Raw genomic sequence first — 20,430 nt, forward strand, 5'->3', positions numbered from 1 at the left:
GTGGATGTATGGCTTTCCATTGGCTTCTGCCTGAAGATATATGCACCATGGTATGTATGTATGTATGTATAACAACACACCCATATCTATCATCCAAGCTCACTTTGACTCATTAGAGCCAGGTTAGAGCTGTTGCTGCCAGAGGTGGCTGCTCTGTATACTGAACCGTACATGCTGTATGTCCCCAAATATATAAAAAGTAATCATGTACTATTCCTACTATATTGTGCAGACACAATAGTGTTTAAGGACAGACGTAGGGCAAAATTCATTCTTATACTTAAACATATATAGCTCCAAAAATATTACAGCTAAAATAGTAAAACATGAGAGTACTATGTACAACATAATGCTTGACATTCTGTGGCATTTTTGTTTGAAAATGCCTATTGACATATACTTTATACGGATCTAAGTTTTTAATTATCATTGCTCCTTTAATGTACCTTTTCTCGTAAACTAATCAAGCAATAAAACTGGAATTTCACAGTTTACATCTACGTAAGAGGCTAATAAAATACGTGAAACAGATTTTTGTTAAAGGTCACAGCTGCTTTGAAATTAATTTTTCAGTTTTCTGTTAACCAAGACTGATGACTCTTTCCCCCCTCCTCAGATTTTAAAGGAGAACTTTTCTCAGTGAAAAGATAAGAGAAAAAAGCTGCACAGGATTATTTAGTAAATAATTCTTAAGAACTATGCCAAATTTCACGATGATAGCTTTCATGGTTCCTGAAAAAAGGTACAGTTTACAGCTATTCGCATTTCAAGTTTTTACTTCAATTTTTGACAATATTGATGTACCTCTACTGACTAATGCTGTCCATATCCATCATCTTTATTCTCTTCCTTTCCTTCCTGGAGCATTCTCCTCCTCTGCCTCCTTTGCTTAGCCAACTTTTGCGTTTTTTCCTTCTGCTGCCTTAGCTTTGTCCAGTTGCATTTCATCAATGCTTCTGAGTGCCTTCAGTGTGAATGCACCTAGATGGAACCCTAGTCTCTGCAGGCACTCAATCCTACCTATGTTTCTACTATCGGACACTAGTCAGGTATCACAAGCAGCTATCTTCACAACAACTGAGGACACAAATACTGTTTTTTGGACAAGCATTCATATAAGGCGAGTGAAGCCCTCATTTGAATTCTGTGTTTTCCCATGAACACATTTTTCAGCAGTTCAGGATTGGCTAGGTACCTGAAAGTTGGTTTTATAACATCTAAATCAGCAAGTAGCAAACCACATTGGTGGATGTATGGCTTTCCATTGGCTTCTGCCTGACGATACATGCACCATGATATGTCACAAAGGGAATGTTGAGGATTATCATCTGTGGAAGGTTTGTGAAAGAATATTGCCCGCATGGCTTGCTGCATTGTTTTCACACTATGTAAGTTATCCTTGATAGCTTCTTCATAGTATATTTGTGAAATGTAAATTTCCTTGTCTGTCTGTCTGTTAACACCTCCCAGTGGCTTTCCATCTTTTAATTTCTTGTCTTTTATTTCTTTCTTCAACCTGGGAAATCTATCTCGAATTCGCTTTTGACCATGCCCCCCCACATTCCAGTTTCTCAATTTTAGTTTGTGAGCCATAAGGACTGCTCTCTAAAACAGTCTTAAAAACACTGGAATCTCCAACACCTAGATACTTCACATACCTAATAACACCATACTGTTCGACTGATCTTTGGAATATTAGTTTCAAGCCAGCTGCTTCCATCCCACATCTTGACCACTGGTAGTTCTTGCTGCACACTTTATTGTGTTTCTGCTGCCACCTTTCTTCTTCACTATTGCCATCACTGTTCTCTCTTGCATCACACTGAGAGCAATATTTGCTCATTACTTGAAAGTCTAAGATTTTCCCTGCACCCACACTAACAGATGATACACCATGAAGTTATGTATGGCCCCTCTTCACCCAGTTTCCATCACAAGAGACACACAGATCAGTCTTCACTACACAGTGTCCTTCTTCCCCCTCACTGTTAATACCTACAGCTTCCTCAACAGCTGCTTTCATGCCCTCCTCGAACTCAACTTCAAGAGCACTGAGGAGTATTCTGTTGCAACCACAGAATCTAATCACTGGTACAGGCATGTTCATCGAACCACAAAACAAATGTGTGCCGTCTTTGCCCGCACATAAGCATCTCATGGCTTAACACAATATTGTATTTGCCTCGTATATCTTCCCATGGAGAGCAGAAGCCTTGAACTGAACATCATATTTACAAACTTTACACAACATATGTATATTACTTGCAACGCCAATTCTGTCAGTGCCCTTTGAGCCAAATTACCACATGCGCATGAAACATTAATCATATTGGCAAGTAATTCTAAGTCAGTGTATCTAAATCCACAGCAAACTCGTCTTTGGCACTACACACAGCATCACCAATTCCTTCATTAATTTTCTTCTTCGACGAACTCAGTGACTTTGTCGAAAATTGTTCTTCACACTGAGGAGCGACAACTATAACACTGTTATTTAAATTTCCTGTACCTTTTACATGTGAAATTTGACATTTCCTCACTTCTTTGAATATGCGTCCACTGTTACAACTTATTTCGAGAAATTAAAAAAAGATTGATATATGCAAGACTAAAAACTGAAATAAGTTTGTAGCACACACTATCAAAAAACAAATTCTAAACAAAGAAATAAGCAAATATTCTCTTTCTCACAACCTTTTAGACTCATCGGCAGCTCGTTTCAATTGTGTGAACAAAAAATTAATGCACAAAAAATTTATAGTGTACAGATGGTGCAGATGATAGTACAGACAGAGAGGGCATGGCAAGCGCAGACGCCCAAACAAAGATTTTTAAAACATATTTCAACCCATAATTCAATTATGAAACTTTGCTATGTTATTCTCATAGAATAAATTATACTATTTAAAAAAAAAAGGATTTTTTGGAATTCTGCCCTACATCTGCCCGTAATGGTGAGCAGTGTAGTGTATTGACAATGTCCTCTAATGAGAAGTGTGCAAGTGCAGATGAAGAAATTTACAACTGGCCAGACGAAGCTTATGCATAAAATTGAATCTCAGAATGTTCATCAATTTTCAACACGTTTACAGAGGGATCCATGTTTAATGTGCGCCAATAATGAGATCATTGGAGATGGTGCACAAACTTGGATTAGGGAAGGACAGGGAAGGAAGTTGTCTGTGCTCTTTCAAAGGAACCATCCCGCCATTTGCCTTAAGCAATTTAGGGGGAAATCATAGAAAACCTTAATCTGGATAGCTTGATGGGAATTTCAACTGTCATCTTCCCAAATACTATTCCACTGTGCTAATCACTGAACCACCTCACTCCATACTTATATAGTGTCAGTGAGTATGAAATTGCACTTCTGAACCAGTGAGTTACAGCTGACAATGCAGTATCTTCTCAGCAGAATGGTGATTTTTCTATCTATTAAATCATCCACAATGGCTAGTCATGCTTTTGTAACCACCAATCAGTTGGGTTCAAAAATGGTTCAAATGGCTCTGAGCACTATGGGACTCAACTGCTGTGGTCATAAGTCCCATAGAACTTAGAACTACTTAAACCTAACTAACCTAAGGACAACACACAACACCCAGCCATCACGAGGCAGAGAAAATCCTTGACCCCGCCGGGAATCGAACCCGGGACCAATCAGTTGGGTTTTAGATTTATCTCAAGAATGAATAAATCTTGAAAGAATATGGAAGCTTGTGCATAAGCACAACTGGATCCAGTGCAATAAAAAGGAAGAAACTACAAAGAAATCTCAACTGTGTTTTCAACCTCAAATTCTGTCCAAGTATACTGGAAAACTAAAGCTAAAAGTTTTACTGATATCCTTTCTATTATAGGTTTATCTATGCATTAATACTACAGAATGAACACAACAATAATAGAAAATATGACACACTGTGAGCTCTACATGCAGTGATAATTAACATTTAAGGTTTTGCTATATTCTCATACTCACATTGAAGAAATCATTAAGTGACTGCCTCAGGGTGAACTTCGGATGCAAACCCTCCTCACAACAAAACACATTATGCAAAGTTTCTCCTGTCTGGAATGTTTGTAGTAACAGATGTAACAGTCCAGTGTGGTCACTTAAAAGATGCAATGGTACGAGCCCCTCAACCGCTGGAAAAAAAGTTAGAAGTTTAGTGGTTTCCTAAGTATCGCTTAAATAACAAACTTCACTGATTAGATATGTTTTATTGGGTCCAGATTAAAGCTTTCTTTCTTTAATTACATACAATGAACTTGATATATTCAATTATGTGTCTAAAAGTATAATGCACAAACACAGAGTTAACTCGGAAGAGATATCGGGAAAATTAGGTTGTGAAGCATATATGCAAATACTGTACTACCAAAGAACTTCTATTGTATGCATATTTGGTACTTACATTTTGTATCATCATTCCTATTGAGGCATGCTTCCTTTCTGCATACTAAAGCCACATTTAAAAAATACACACAATGTTTCTGATGTCATATTATTTTAGATAGAGAGTGAAAAGATGACATGCGACTCATCCCACCCACAATCACATCTGATGTTATAAACAGCACTCATCGCCCTGGTGGCAACAGCGCAAGATAATGAGTAAAGATATTGCATATGAGAAACACCAAACTGTAGTTTATTTTACATAGGCGAAGGAACTGTGTGTATGGGGAAAAAGACGGCATCGTCCATAAAAACATATTTACTACACATTCATATTTTTCCTGAGCATCACCTTACTTGGCCCGAGTCACAAGGGTCATAAAGATCTTCCACATACAGACCGATTATGGTTGTTCCCTGCACAGAATCATTCACCTGATGTCACTAAATTTATAAACGAATTCTGGGTTAGAAGAAAGTTGAATCCTCGGTTGTAGAGGAGATAATATTTTACATGGCAGGAGGGGTAAATGTCATAGTGAACATACTGTGACTTTCAGCTAGATGAATGTTGACACTATAAAAAAGTGCTACCCTGAAATAGAAAAGAATTGACCTGCCTCACAAAATGAAGAACTTAATTCCCATCAAGAGTTTAGACGGCAAATACATAATCTATACCACGTCAAAGGTTGCCATGCCAGAGATTTCACAAAAGCCCCTTCTCAGTGGCTTTTGGAAAGAAAAACATTACCAGCCACCGAAACAGGAGCCATTGGAACACAACTGACAGACATGACAAAAAATAACTAGAGAGAGAAAGGAGTGGGGGAGGAGAAATAAAAGAAGAAATAGCCATGACTGACTTTAAGACATACAAAAACATTCACTGCGAAAATAAAGAAACATGAAAAAGAAATGACAAGATGTATAAATGTTAAGAAACAGTCACTTCAAAGCTTAGATCACACACACTAGAAATGTATTTAAGTAATAATGGTCAAAAAAGCCCAGACCCATGTTTTAGTTTACTACTTACAATTGGTGGAAAACAACTGGGAAAATTTTGGGAGACATCACAAAGGGGAAAAATACTGTAAAAGGAATGTGATGCTGAAGAAATAAAGGAAAGTAATAATAAAGTTGAAAGTGAACAAATTGCAGAAGAAAACAGGACTGCTGATACTTTAAAAAATATCGGAAAACTGATTAAAAAAACATCATTTTCAACCCTCGATATATTGAAAAAAAGTATCGATGTAAAAAATATTGCCGTATACTGACTTATACAAATATTGGCTGCACACTGTAAATATAATGCCAGTTACTGAACTGCACTTTTAAGTCTTTATTTATTATTACATATCCTGTACATCAACAAGATAGCAGCCTGCCTATCGCCCCTAAAGCAAGAACTGAAAGGAAAACTACGCATGTTCACGCACGGCAATAACCACTTTGCTAACAATGGTAACTGCAATTAAGTGGCACAACAAAAGGTGTCCGCCATTCTGTTTCATCACATTTGTTCAGAACACTTTATGACAACTTCCCTGTTTTTTTCATTTCTGTCAACGCCAGTGACCTAGCAGTTGTAGTGTCAAAATTGAGTGGTGAAGTTAAACACTGCAATTTCTGTTGGCAGCACCAAGTGCCGATTACATCAGCATTTCCCCTTACACATCTCCACCCACTGCGAAGATCAATCTCGTCATTTGCATTTTGTTCTTCATTTACAGCAACTGTTTTTAAAGAATGCTGATGTAAAGAAATAGCACACTAGTTGCATTAAAAATTGTTTTCTTTGTATTGCAATGGATGCGCTATTTCTTCACATTGGGAATCTTGTTATTCCACTCACACAGCCACCTCTCAGGGCATTTGGACTTCTTTTTTGTGTCACTATACTCTCTTCACACAGTCAAAGAAAAAGGCTGGACGTGATGAAAGCTCAAAAAGTGGATAAAATTATGTTCTACTACAATTTCAAAAGAACAATTTCAAGTACCTAACACAAATTTCAAAAAATATAATATAAAATAAAACTTTCGGTATTTGATATTGCCATTTTGATATCGATATATTGTGGAAAAAAATATCACTGATATATAATGTTATTTTTTGGAAAAATTATTGATATACTGATATTTTATCAACAGCGCTAGTAAGAAACATCAAGATATTGAATGGAAAAACTGAATGGTAATGATAGACATTAATGATGATCATGTGGGTAGATAGAGCCATATATTTGCTGGAAAGGCAGTTCCTGCTCCTGGGCTCTGTATTAACAGTGTTCAAAGAACTGACACTCATACGGTTTATATAATGTATTTGGTTTCATCATGAACGCATGCCATTTATCCAGCTGCATCACTATCTGCTAGCCAACAACTTCATTAGAGGCAGAGCACAAGCTTGTGGTGGTCAAGAATGATGAAGGAAATTGGACATATCCATTTCAAAGAACAGTTATCTTAACTGATTTCTCAAACAATGGAAAACCTAAATCAGGATTTTGTGTGTGTGTGTCGATCCTTTTGGCAGGAGGTCTTTGGGGCAATGGCTGTTTACTATTGTGACAAAGTAAAACACCTACAGCCATCCTTACAATTTTATTTTATTTTGTTGCAACCAGTTTCAACGCCTCAATCTTCAGGCTGTTGTTGATGCAGTATGGGTTGATATGATCCCTGTATATACCACATCAGTTGTCAGCGTAACTGGATAAGCAGATAATGTGTCACCACTCCAACCAATGTTGCTAGGCTGTAGGTGTTTTATTTTGACACTAAATCAGGATGGTTGGATCAAGGTTCAAACATCATTCCTGTGTGCAAGACCAGTGCACTTACCACCCATGGTGCTTCAAAATGCACAGAGCAATTGCTAAATTTCTTTCAATTTTGGTACAGCAGTATTTTATGTTAACTTTATACTTCCTCAATGGTAACTACATGAACCCTTCATTCTAATTGAAAATATTTTACGAATTTAAAGGGCATACACAATAGAACATGTCAGAATGTATCATTAACAGTAACTCACCTGCACTGATTCCTTCAACAGCTACATGCAGGCCATCAGGTTGGACACTTTTCACCACCAAGTTGTAAGCAGTTCCAAATTTAATATTTGTATGAGTACTGGCTTTTCCATGAGGCAATAGTGTAAGGATTACACTATTTTTATCCAAGTTAACTTCATCAACATAACCGCGAACCTAAACATGGAATTATAGTGATAACTGTAGATCCAAATAAACATGAAAATCAATATGAAAATAAACAGGAACATAGCCAGATCATAAACTGATATATGTCTGTTTCAAATGCTAAGCCTTAAATTGGTAAAACACTAAATTTTGTGGAAAACCCCAGTGATATAGAAATATTAAGATCACAATATATACATATGATATGCTGTTTAACATAAGAACCTCTGTAAAACTGTTTGCAGATGATGCTGTTGTGTACAGGAAATCCAACTCACTAGAAAACTGTAATGAAATGCAGTAAGATCTGCAACACTTGGTCTAGGGACTGGAACCTGATCGTCAACATAAACAAATTTAATGTGCTGCACATAAATAGGCACAAATATCAATTATTGTTGATTATACAATTGGAAATCAAACACTGTAAACAATCGTAACTGTTGAATATCTAGGATCTAGGAGCATGTGTCAAGAGTAAATTAAAGGGTAACACAACCATGATAATGAGTTATCTCGTCATACTCTGCCACTACCCAGGTGCTAACGAGGTGTTTAAACGCAGCCTCTGGGTTCTCCTTTAAGCACTATTGATGTGTACATATGACCCACTTCCCTTCACTGACCTCTCACTGCTGCAGATGAGTTACTTCAATGTCTAAGTGAATACAAAAGTTTCAAGTGTTTACCATACAACATACATGCCTCTCTGCATGCAATAATTTGCAAGACCTTGTTTCAATATCTTGAACTGTTTATGAAATATAACAATTGTTTGACAACATGTTCCTGATGTTCGGGGACAGAACTGGGTGTGCCGTGCACAACCATCTGCCGGATATAAAACCAATAACTCAAGAACAAAATGAGATATTCCTCAGCTCTCAATTTTAAGTAAAATTCTGATATCTTATCTACATTTCATAAATGGCAATATACAAGCTTAAATCAGCCATATGCAAAGTTTATGCAATGCATTTTTACCTCTGAAAACTCTTTAAATTTCGTGCAACGTTTTACTTAATCCGTGCAGCACAGTAACTATGATGAATAACAAACGGAAATTCAGTCCCTTATCGAATGAAGATATCACACTGTAATATGTACAAAAATCAAATATTTTAGTGAATATTTTTCCTAAAATTGGAATATAAGTATTTTACAATGGCTAGAAAGCCATCTCTCAGCACAGGTAGCAGCATTTGGCGAGCAGTATAGCGAAAACAAAGCCATGCTCAGCACGAAATGCAGAGAGCACATCTACAGCAGCAAAAGGGCACAAGAAAACCAAATATGCTAGACTGAGATTAATTGTAAGAATCCTCAGAAAATGTAATTCACACATGAAGGTGGTAGTTTACAAACACCTCATTCATCCAGTGAGCTCATTCGTCTGCAATACTTGCCAATAGGATTAATATACGAGGCAGAGAAAGTTTAAACGAAAGTGCATTTCATCATGGTTACGTTTAGAGTGTGCAGGAGCATAATAGGAATGTTGACACAACTCCAGTGCAAGAAGCTAATAAAAGAGGTAATGTAGCTCCAGAAACAACTATAATGGATAAAATTAAGTTAAATAAATAACTGTATTAACTGTTTAAACATTACAATAAAGACAGGAAATTATATGCACAAATTTGGAAATTTTTGAAAACCAGCCACTACAGACACATTAATCAGCAAAGAATCATTACACACAGAAATCTATAAAAAGCTATCACTCAAAGATATAGAGATCAATACATTTTCAACTTGATGAATACGAGATCGACAAAGACATGGCAGTCCTAGAAAATTTAGCCACAGTAAATAATTTTACACCATACTTCCTTTACTCAACAAATGTACACACAGAAACTGAAAGTTAAGCAAAAGTCAGATGCAAATGAAATAACACTAGAACGAAAGAAAGAAAGGCAAGCAAAAGATTAAATTTGCAGTTCTGCCCTATCACAGAAACATTTCAGACATAATAGTCACAACTTTTAAAAATATGAATATCAAAATTGAAGTCTGTAACAACATTAAGACAAGGAAATTTGCTACTCCCCATACATCGGAGATGCTGAATTTGGTTTCAGTTACCTGAGACTGCAGACACGCGCACACGCGCGCCTCTGTGTGTGTGTGTGTGTGTGTGTGTGTGTGTGTGTGTGTGTGTGTGTGTGTGTGCGCGGGCACGCTTGTATGTTGTCTGCTTTTGACGAAGGCCTTACTGCCCAAAAGCTTTATTTGAAATAGTCTTTTTGTTGTGTCTATCCACAACACAGCATCTCCACTTGTGGTGAGCAGCAACTTTCCTTTTCCTAGTATTGTTACATTCCATCCTCAATTCTCCATTGTTTAAAATTGTATGTATTGAAAATAATATTAGTCATATTATAAGACACGCTAGCAATATAACAAACCCATTTAATAAGCCAGGTATATACCAGATTGGATGTGTCAGTTATGGTGAACTGCATATCACGAAAACTGGCAGAAACTTTTGGAAACAATTTAAATGGTAACTTCCCACATCTTCTTCATGCACTATTCCTCGTGTTGTATAAGCCGCTTGCAGAGCCAGGACTGGTGGTCTAGCAGTAAAGCACTTGACTCAAAACCCAGAGGTCACGGGATCGAATACAAGTTGGATCTTGGATTTTTCAGTATGGGTTTTAACCCAGCCTTCACCTCTCAACGTTGTGAGGAGTCAGCAGATGATATGTGGTTCGGATTCCACATTGAACTGTATGTACACTTTCCCTGGTTGGATAACTGAGGATGGTTAGGGACACGCAAGTCACCAAAATGGCATCCAATTGAAACACTTGCACCAGGTCAGTGAACCACACGAAATTATATAGCCCAACAACAGCAGTACTTTTTTTCCCAGAACCTGGGTACACTCCTGCTATGTCAGTCAGAAATATTGGGAGAGTATCATGAGGGTCAATTTTTCCACATAGCCTCAAGCTGGTGAAATATAGGTATTGGAAGAGGTAGAGTTCGTCCCGATCTCCTGAACACCGATCCCTTTTTATCAATAATTTGATAGATTTTCACAGAAGCATTTGATGTTCTGTGTATGGGAAGCTGGACTGTCCGAAGACACGAATTCAACAGAATAATTCACAAATTCATGATGAAATCCTTCTGTTTTTAAGGTGCTGTATGACAAAGTCATCTGTTATCGCCTTCATATCGAGCAATATAAAGTGCTTTATCAGAGAAACTAAAATTTTCTTCCCCCTTGAATAAACTTTAACTATAATGCAATTGCAAGATTCTCTTTCAATGCCACCAAATGCTCAAACATGTTCAACTTCATTTCTCAATGACCATCCTGTCTGGTATTTCCTAGCAGTGATATGTGATTTGTCTATTTCGACAATCTTGTTTTGTCCACTGACTGGAACATTCTCATTCACGACCATGATGTAACAGACTTCTTGGCAAAAAAAGTAAACAGTGTTCGTGCACAATTGTGTTTCAGATTATGTTCCTTGTACATTATAGTGTCTTATCCAACAAGAAACTAAAATGATGTTCTTCTCAATAGATAACTTGGCACTGTCAGTCATGTGTTCTTTCTTACAGATGTTCCAGTGACATTGGGTGGAGGACAACTGCGAAGGAAAATCAGCATCCACACCTTCCTTGCAAAGTTTCACACAGTTGAGTTCATGACATTCTAGACAATTTCTGCCATCCTTGTTTGGAAGTAATCTGAAGTTCCAACAAAATTTAAAACAAATTTCCACACAATATAACCAAGGAATTAGATTTCACCCTGTGAAACTATCAGCACACAAAACTACAATGCTTTCACTCACTGCTGTACACACTCAGTAGAAATAAACTATGTTCCCCAATGCACTAAACATTTACCATAATTCCCACCACCAAAATTGTGTGATGGACATTGAGTTGCACATTCAATATAGATTACTGGGGGCCTGCATGTTCAATAGGTAATCACTCTTGAAAATTATCTTTCAATGGGCACATAAAATCAAACATAACAATACAAGTACCTTTGCATTACATCTCTTAAACAACAAACATATGTCCAAACACATTAATGGGAAGCTCCATTTCTACTAAGAAAGGGAAAAAATGAATATCTTCGAAGAAACTGAAATTTTCAGCCATTTAAAAAGTCAACCAGGTACCTTATTAATGAACAAACAGATCTCCAGAATCGAAAGCTTCTCGAAAAGTTCACTCACATTCTGCTAATGGTTAATCAAAAATAGTCTCGACAATAAATGAAGTTTAAATTTTATTCTTACCTCACCACATACAACATTTTTATTGCATTTTTATTTTCCATATTTTTATTCTTTACTCTTTTTAACACTATTCAAATACACACAGAAATATATAATCTTAGTTGTCTGAAAGTATTATCCCTTCCTTAACTTTATTCATTGATCAATTTAATATTTGTAAATTTTGTGTCATATTAAAATGTAAAGCTGTCAAACTAACAAGATAACATACACATCAACAAAAACCAAAAAGAAAATTTACATTTAAAGACAATGTCATTTCAATACATATGGCACATTTTTCTACTGTTAGTAACAATCTTTCTGATAATTCATATAATTGTGTTTGTATTCATGGAGGTGAAGTAGTGTGTTTTCCTTTATACAGAAACTCACTTAAAAAAGGCCTAAGAGGCAGAAACTTGTCATCAACCACTAAAATAAATACAACAGAAGTGGAAAAAGTTACCTTTTAACATAGTTAGTTGCCCCTGTGGAACACACTTACAGTCCTTTACTGCAATTGTCCAGTTAACCTAATGACCATCCTCACATCAAAAAGATCTTAACTATTTCTTCCAATAAGAAGTTACCACCATATTTTCTTCTTGTTCTACATTTCATGGATCTAGTGACCATCAGCTATAAGACCACACTTCAGTCCATCTTCTATGAGGTCTCCCCAAGTTTCACATGTCTGCTCGGTGGTATTGCATCACTTGTTGAGGTAACCAGTCATTGTCCATTGATTCAATTTTTTCCCCCTTGCCAATGTTGTCACATTTTGTTCAGCTCTTTGTCTTGTACTTCCATCCTTTTGGCTATCTATCAGAATAGGTTCTTTCACTTCCAGCAAGAACTTCATAATAAAGAATAGATAGCTACTCACCACAGAGCAGAGATTCTGAGTCACAGAGGCACAACAAAATGACTGTCAAACAAGTACGCTTTCAGCCGAAAAGGCCTTCTTCTGAATTAGACAAAAGACACACACACACACACACACACACACACACACACACACACACACACACACACACACACATTACAATCATCTCTGGCTGCCCAGGCCAAAGTGCAAGCAGCTGTGCATGAAGGAAAAAGCAGTCTGGGTAGTGGAGGTAAAGAGGATGTTGGGATGGGGAGGGGGAGGGATACCAGAATAGGTGTGGGGGACAGTAAATTGCTGTTTGTGGGAGCATACAGGAATGAGATGGAGAGAAAGTAGGGCAGCTAGGTGCAGTCAGACTGGTAGACTGCAGGTCAGGGAGCGGGCCAGGGGAAGGGGGCAGCACAAAAGAAGACAAGTAAAAAGACTGTGGGTGCGTAGTGGAATGGAGAGCTGTGTAGTGCTGGAGTGGGAACAGGGGAGAGCTTTGTAGTGCTGGAGTGAAAACAGAGGAGATAAGTGGATGAAGGACACGACTAACAAAGGTTGAGGCAAGGAGGGTTACAGGTATGTAGGATATACTGCAGGGAGAGTTTTCACTTGCATAATTCAGAAAATCTGGTGTTGGTAGGAAGGCTCTAGAGAGCACAGGCTGTGAAGCAGTCACTGAAGTGAAGAATATTATGTTGGGCACTGTGCTCAGCAACTGGGTGGTCCAGGTGTTACTTGACCACAGTATGTCAGTGGCCATTTATACAGACAGACAGACAGCCTCTTGATTGTCAAGCCCACATAGACGCAGCACAGTGGTTGCAGCTTAGCTTGTAGATCACATGACCAGTTTCACAGGTAGGTCTGCCTTTAATGGAATAGGTGATGCTTATGACCAGAATGGAGAAGGTGGTGGCAGGAGGAGGTATAGGACAGGTCTTGCATTTACGTATACCACAGAAGTATGAGCCATGATGCAAGGGATTGGGAGCAGGAGTTGTGTAGGGATGGACAAGGATATTATGTACAGGGTTATTACAAATGATTGAAGCGATTTCACAGCTCTACAATTACTTTATTATTTGAGATATTTTCACAATGCTTTGCACACACATACAAAAACTCAAAAAGTTCTTTTAGGCATTCACAAATGTTCGATATGTGCCCCTTTAGTGATTCGGCAGACATCAAGCCGATAATCAAGTTCCTCCCACACTCGGCGCAGCATGTCCCCATCAATGAGTTCAAAAGCATCGTTGATGCGAGCTCGGAGATCTGGCACGTTTCTTGGTAGAGGAGGTTTAAACACTGAATCTTTCACATAACCCCACAGAAAGAAATCACATGGGGTTAAGTCGGGAGAGCGTGGAGACCACGACATGAATTGCTGATCATGATCTCCACCACGACCGATCCATCGGTTTTCCAATATCCTGTTTAAGAAATGCCGAACTTCATGATGGAAGTGCGGTGGAGCACCATCCTGTTGAAAGATGAAGTCGGTGCTGTCAGTCTCCAGTTGTGGCATGAGCCAATTTTCCAGCATCTCCTGATACACGTGTCCTGTAACGTTTTTTTCGCAGAAGAAAAAGGGGCCGTAAACTTTAAACCGTGAGATTGCACAAAACACGTTAACTTTTGGTGAATTGCGAATTTGCTGCACGAATGCGTGAGGATTCTCTACCGCCCAGATACGCACATTGTGTCTGTTCACTTCACCATTAAGAAAAAATGTTGCTTCATCACTGAAAACAAGTTTCGCACTGAACGCATCCTCTTCCATGAGCTGTTGCAACCGCGCCGAAAATTCAAAGCGTTTGACTTTGTCATCGGGTGTCAGGGCTTGTAGCAATTGTAAACGGTAAGGCTTCTGCTTTAGCCTTTTTCGTAAGATTTTCCAAACCGTCGGCTGTGGTACGTTTAGCTCCCTGCTTGCTTTATTCGTCGGCTTCCGCAGGCTACGCGTGAAACTTGCCCGCACGCGTTCAACCGTTTCTTTGCTCACTGCAGGCCGACCCGTTTATTTCCCCTTACAGAGGCATCCAGAAGCTTTAAACTGCGCATACCATCGCCGAATGGAGTTAGCAGTTGGTGGATCTTTGTTGAACTTCGTCCTGAAGTGTCGTTGCACTGTTATGACTGACTGATGTGAGTGCATTTCAAGCACGACATACGCTTTCTCGGCTCCTGTCGCCATTTTGTCTCACTGCGCTGTCGAGCGCTCTGGCGGCAGAAACCTGAAGTGCGGCTTCAGCCGAACAAAACTTTATGAGTTTTTCTACGTATCTGTAGTGTGTCGTGACCATATGTCAATGAATGGAGCTACAGTGAATTTATGAAATCGCTTCAATCATTTGTAATAGCCCTGTAGATTCAGTGGGTGGTGGAATACCACTGTCGGAGAGGTGGGAAGGATACTGGATAGGACATTCCTCATTTCAGAGTATGACGAGAGGTAGTCAAAAATTCTGATGGATTCAGTTGCTCTATTCCTAGGAGGTACTGAGTCATGAGGGCAATGCTCCTCTGTGGCCAGATGATGGGACTTTGGAAGGTGATGGTGGGGGGAAGGGGGGGGGTGTGACTGGAGGGATAAGGCATATATCTATTTCTATACAAGGTTGGGAGGTGAATTATGGTCTGTGAAGGTCTCACTGTGACCCTCGGTATACCTCAAGAGGAACTGGTCATCACTACAGATGCAACAGTGAGTCACGGGTGGCTAGGCTGTGTGGATGGGACTGCTTGGTATGGAATGGGTAGCAGCTGTCGAAGTCTATGTACTGCTGGTGGTTAGTAGGTTTGATATGTAAGGAGGTACTGATGTAGCCATCTTTGAGGTGCAGGTCAACATTGAGGAAAGTAGCTTGTTGGGTTGAGGAAGACTAGGTGAAGTGAATGGAGAAGAAAGTGTTGAGGTTCTGGAGGAATGCAGATAGGGTGTCCTCATCTTCCATCCAGATCAGGAAGCTATCATCAATGAATCTGAACCAAGTGAGAGGTTTGGGACTCTGTATGGTTAGACAGTTTCGTGTTAGATGGCCCACGAATAGGTTGGCACAGGATGGTGCCATGAAGGTACCCATTGCCATATCGAAGCTCTGTCTGTAGGTGATGCCTTCAAAGGAGAAGTAATTGTGGGTGAGGATATAGTTGGTCATGGTGACCAGGAAGTAGGCTGTAAGTTTGGAATCCATTGGGCATTGGGAAAGATAGTGTTCATAAGCAGCAAGGCCATAGGCATTAGGGATGTTAGTGTAAAGGGTGGTGGCATCAACAGTGATGAGCAGGGCATCACATGGTAAAGAAACAGGAACTATGGTGAGTTGGTTGGGGAAATAGTCAGTAACTTTTACGTAGAAAGGTAAGTTTCAAGTAATAGGCTTAGAGTGTTGGTCTATGAGAGCAGAGTTTCTCTCAGTGGGGGCACGCTAACCAGCCACAATGGGGTGCCCATGGTGGTTGGGTTTATGGATTTCAGGAAGCATATAGAAGGTAGGAGTGCACAAGTGGTAGGGGTGAGGAGAGAGATGGGCTTGAAGGAGAGGTTCTGGGACGGGCCTAAGGATTTGATGAGGGACTGGAGATCCTGCTGATTTCTGGAATGGGGTCACTTTGACAGGGTTTATAGGTGGATGGATTACAGGGGTTGATTTGATGACTGTGGCCAAGAAACAGCTGGAGCACCCAGTTGCTTGCACATTGTCATAATGTTCTTCATTTTAATGACTGCTTCACAGTTGTTCACCTGAATCCTTCCTACAAACACCAGTTTTTTTTCTGAATTGTGCAGGTGGGAACTCTTCCTGCAATATATCCTACGTTTCCTTAACCCTCCTGGCCTCAACCTTTATTAGTCATTGTCCTTCACCCACTTATCCCCTAACCTGTTCTCATTTTAGCACTACACAGACCTCTACTCCACCAAGGCACCCACAGATGTTTTTTATTTCTCTCCTTTTCTGCTGCCCCCCCCCCCCCCACCGTCCATCTAACCTCCCAACTACACCTAGCTGCCCTACCCTCTCCCCACCTCATCCCTGTATGCTCCCACAAGCAGCACTTTACCACTGGGCAAAATTCCGTGTGCAACAACCCTATACAATGTGAATTACATTGTTTCCTATTGTTTGCTTTACAGATATGTGAATATTCAGATGCGACTACTAAGGACACTGACAACGAGGTCCAGCAAGCTCCCCGAATGTTCCGTGACAAGGCGAATCTACTCTTGGAGTTAAATAACAATTCATTTAAGCTGGGGGTTTCATTTGGAGAAAAGTACCATAGAGCAGTTGGAACTAAGACTCAGAGACTATCTGATGAAATCAGTCACTGAGTGCAATGTCAATGTTAACCTTAAGATTTTACAACACAGGAACCTTTCAAATAATGGTTGGTGATCTGTTTTAAGTAGACTTAGCAACAGCTTGCAGAGCTGTTCATAAGGTATCGGCCTGCACTGCCTGATTGAAAATGAATTTATCAAAATACCAAACAGTGAAAATGGTGTTAGGAACACCCAGCATGATATTTATCAAATACAAAAACTGCCAAGAGATTTAGAAATCGTCATGGATGGTTTTCTTTGAATGAACAGGGAAAGAAGAATGGGGCTACAATAGCTCTGAGCCCCATGTGCGTTACACATGAACTCACAAAAGAACCGTGAGCTAAGGAAGGTATTTAAAGGCAAAAATCCATGATTTATCAGGCAAAATAACAAACAAATTGGTAATATCACAAATGGTACCTCGAACTGAGGATAGTTCCAATTACAAAATTGTTGAAATTACACAAATTGCTAAGGCAGAAATCATATTCATGACAAAGTGAATAAATGTGATGAAAGTTGCCAATGTATGGGCAAACACATAGAAAGATATCTGAATTTCATGCTTAGAAGAGAAACTGTATGAAAAAGGACTTGAGCCGAGAACCCGAAGAGACACCAGCCTGTGGAAAGCCGCAGATATCGCCATCACATTTTAGAGATGTCAGCCACTGGTGGACACCATATTTCATTGACGTCAACCAAAGAGAGAGACCTGCCAGATCTAGACATATCAGCTTAGTGGAACGAGATAAAGTAGCTGCTAAAGCAACTGGAACAAAAAAATTGTGGGCAAAACTGTTTACTTTTCTCAAATGTTCAATAACTCTTGCCAAAAAGCAAGTGACAAAGAAGTATGAAATGGCGTGTTTTATGGTGGAGAGGAAGGAGTGGTAAATGATGATGTTAAAGAACTGGTATTTAAAAGTGGTATCTTCAAGATTTCGCTGAAATTTTTCACCACTTTAATATTTGATGTGGTCAGCTGATAAAAACAGTTCCTATTGTGACACTTACATTCACTTATACTATCTTGAATCTCAATTTTAATAATCATACTAGACAGTGCTCAGTTTTTTATAGAAATAATCAGGTCAATAGCACTGATAGTCCATCCTATCTTGTTGATATTTACTACACTAAAAATTTAAGATACTCTTGCTTCTAATTTATGGTTTCAGTCACTTTATGCTCTAAGTACTGTGTCTTCTTTAGTAATGTTAGTTTGTGACAGTAGATCAGGACTCCCAGCCTGAAAGCTTCTGCAGTTGACTACCTCTTTTCTGATCAGCAGGTACGCGTACCCTACTTCACAAGAAGTATAAGTGATTCAGCCACGGCTTCCTACGTGCTGTACACTGCTGAACTTTTCAAGAGACCCTGCAGTTCTGCACCCTGCTGAACAGGTCAAGAAAACTGCACCAAGATTACTACAGGATTACCTCACTCTATTCGTAAGTGGAACAGGAGAGGAAATGACTAGTTGTAATATGAGGTACCATATGATGGTTTGTGGAGTATATATGTAGAAGTAGATGAGTCTTCCATTTAGGGCTTCCACTCACCTTCAGCCCTGTTATGAACCACAAATTGCAGTTGGCTGCACCCAGTGATTTCATGAGATGGCAGCATGGTCTCCTCCATATCTCAGAGAGCACCCATCTCCCCCCTCTCCCCCAACATGTCCCCCTAAGCAAGTTCACAGATTACAATAAAACTGTTCCCAGTATGAAAAGATGAAGCAACTCATGCTTGTTCGGAAATCTTACAAGCAACAATCTGCAATACACATTTCTTGTTAAGGCATACAGGAACAGCCATGTAGCCAATAACCACATTTGCATAACATCCAAATATCCTATATCCAGTGTCAGATGGGGATAAATCAACTATATTAACTGGTGTGACGAATCCCAGATGATGCTAGAAGTACAAGAGGTGCCACAGCCTCCATCCCAGGTACCCTACTGCTGCCACAACCAAGCGCAGGGATTGAAGCCTACTGCCTACGGCCATCATCACTGCTAGCTGTTTACAAGCAGTAGCCAATTTCTTTGTAAGTTCAGTCCCCATGCATTTTCCACTATTAGGTACAACAAATAAAGCACATCAAAGACAATTTAAAATATTGGCACAAATTGACTAAAAAAAAGGTTTGATTGGTATAATACATCTACAGGTATCAATGAATCATCACTTTGTTATGAAGAGAAATTTGAACGGTATAAATAGTACACTGAGACAATTAGCAGGTTTAAATAGATGTATGCTGCAGGAGTAACATAGAGATGAAGAGACTTCCTCAGGGTAGACTAGCATGAAGAGCTGCATCATACCAGTCTTCGGACTGAAGATCACAATAAGTTATCTAATCTGATAGAGAACCCAAACATCTGAAAGAGAATATGGCATTTACAACTAATAGGGCTAACTACAGCTGCACCAGGCCCCATTTCAGTGTACTAATGAGATGTGAATATGTTACCTTAGCTGCAGCGAACAAACAAACCACATCAGGAAATGAAACCCAGGTCTCCTGCTTACTAGGCAGGTGCGTTAGCCATTAAGCCGCCTTGGCACAGCGGTTCACACAACTGCACGGGTTACCCTGGCATGCCTCCCTCCTTGATCCAAATTCTCACTGCCGCCCCAGTCAACTTTGAATTCCTCCCCTTACACACGAACAGAATTGTTGAGGCTCTCCATGTTCTGGAATAGCACCTCAGCGTCGAATATAAATGGAGGATCCTACCTGTAACCAAGCTGCAGGTAATCTGCGCTGTTGTGTGAACCAATGTGCCAAGGTGGCTTAGTGGCTAACGCACCTGCCTAGTAAACAGGAGACGCGGGTTCGATTCTCAGCCTTGGTACAAATTTTCGCTCACCACTCCGGTCTATATACATAAGAAAATTTTTTAAAAAATCATATCTGTATGAGACCAGTAAAGTCTCTGAAACAGTGTAATTTCATTTGTGTATGTACCTGCACCTGGGTTTCAGGCTGGATCCCACCATTTATGTTTGTTGCTGAGGTGCTATTCCAGAACATCGGGCCCTTGGCAATTCTATTTGTGTGTAAGAGACAATTTAAAGTAGACTGGGGCAGCAGTGAGAATCTGGATTGAGGAGGGAGGGACACATGCCAGGGTAATCCCTGCAGTTGGTGAACCGCTCTGCCAAGCTGGCTTAGTGGCTAATACATCCGCCTACTAAGCAGGAGACCCAAGTTCACTACCCAGCCTTGGTACAAATTTTCACTTGCTGCTCATGTTTATACACACACAACATTTTAAAAAATCATATCTATATCAGACCAGTGGAATCTCTGAAGCTGGGTCATTTCAT

The 20,430-nt window shown here is 39.5% G+C and overlaps 1 protein-coding gene across 1 annotated transcript in view; it reads right to left on the minus strand.

Annotated features, from left to right (window-relative positions):
- Positions 1 to 20,430, minus strand: part of LOC126253037 (protein RRP5 homolog) — a 172,494-nt gene that overhangs the window by 99,657 nt on the left and 52,407 nt on the right. Inside the window, exons 10-11 of the mRNA XM_049954106.1 lie at positions 7,448 to 7,622; positions 3,980 to 4,146 (exon numbers count right to left, since the gene is read on the minus strand). Of these exons, the coding sequence (XP_049810063.1) occupies positions 3,980 to 4,146; positions 7,448 to 7,622 (342 nt within the window). The remainder of the gene's footprint in view (positions 1 to 3,979; positions 4,147 to 7,447; positions 7,623 to 20,430) is intronic.

This window comes from Schistocerca nitens, chromosome 4 (genome assembly GCF_023898315.1).
Source record: "Schistocerca nitens isolate TAMUIC-IGC-003100 chromosome 4, iqSchNite1.1, whole genome shotgun sequence".
Classification (NCBI taxonomy): Eukaryota; Metazoa; Arthropoda; class Insecta; order Orthoptera; family Acrididae; genus Schistocerca; species Schistocerca nitens.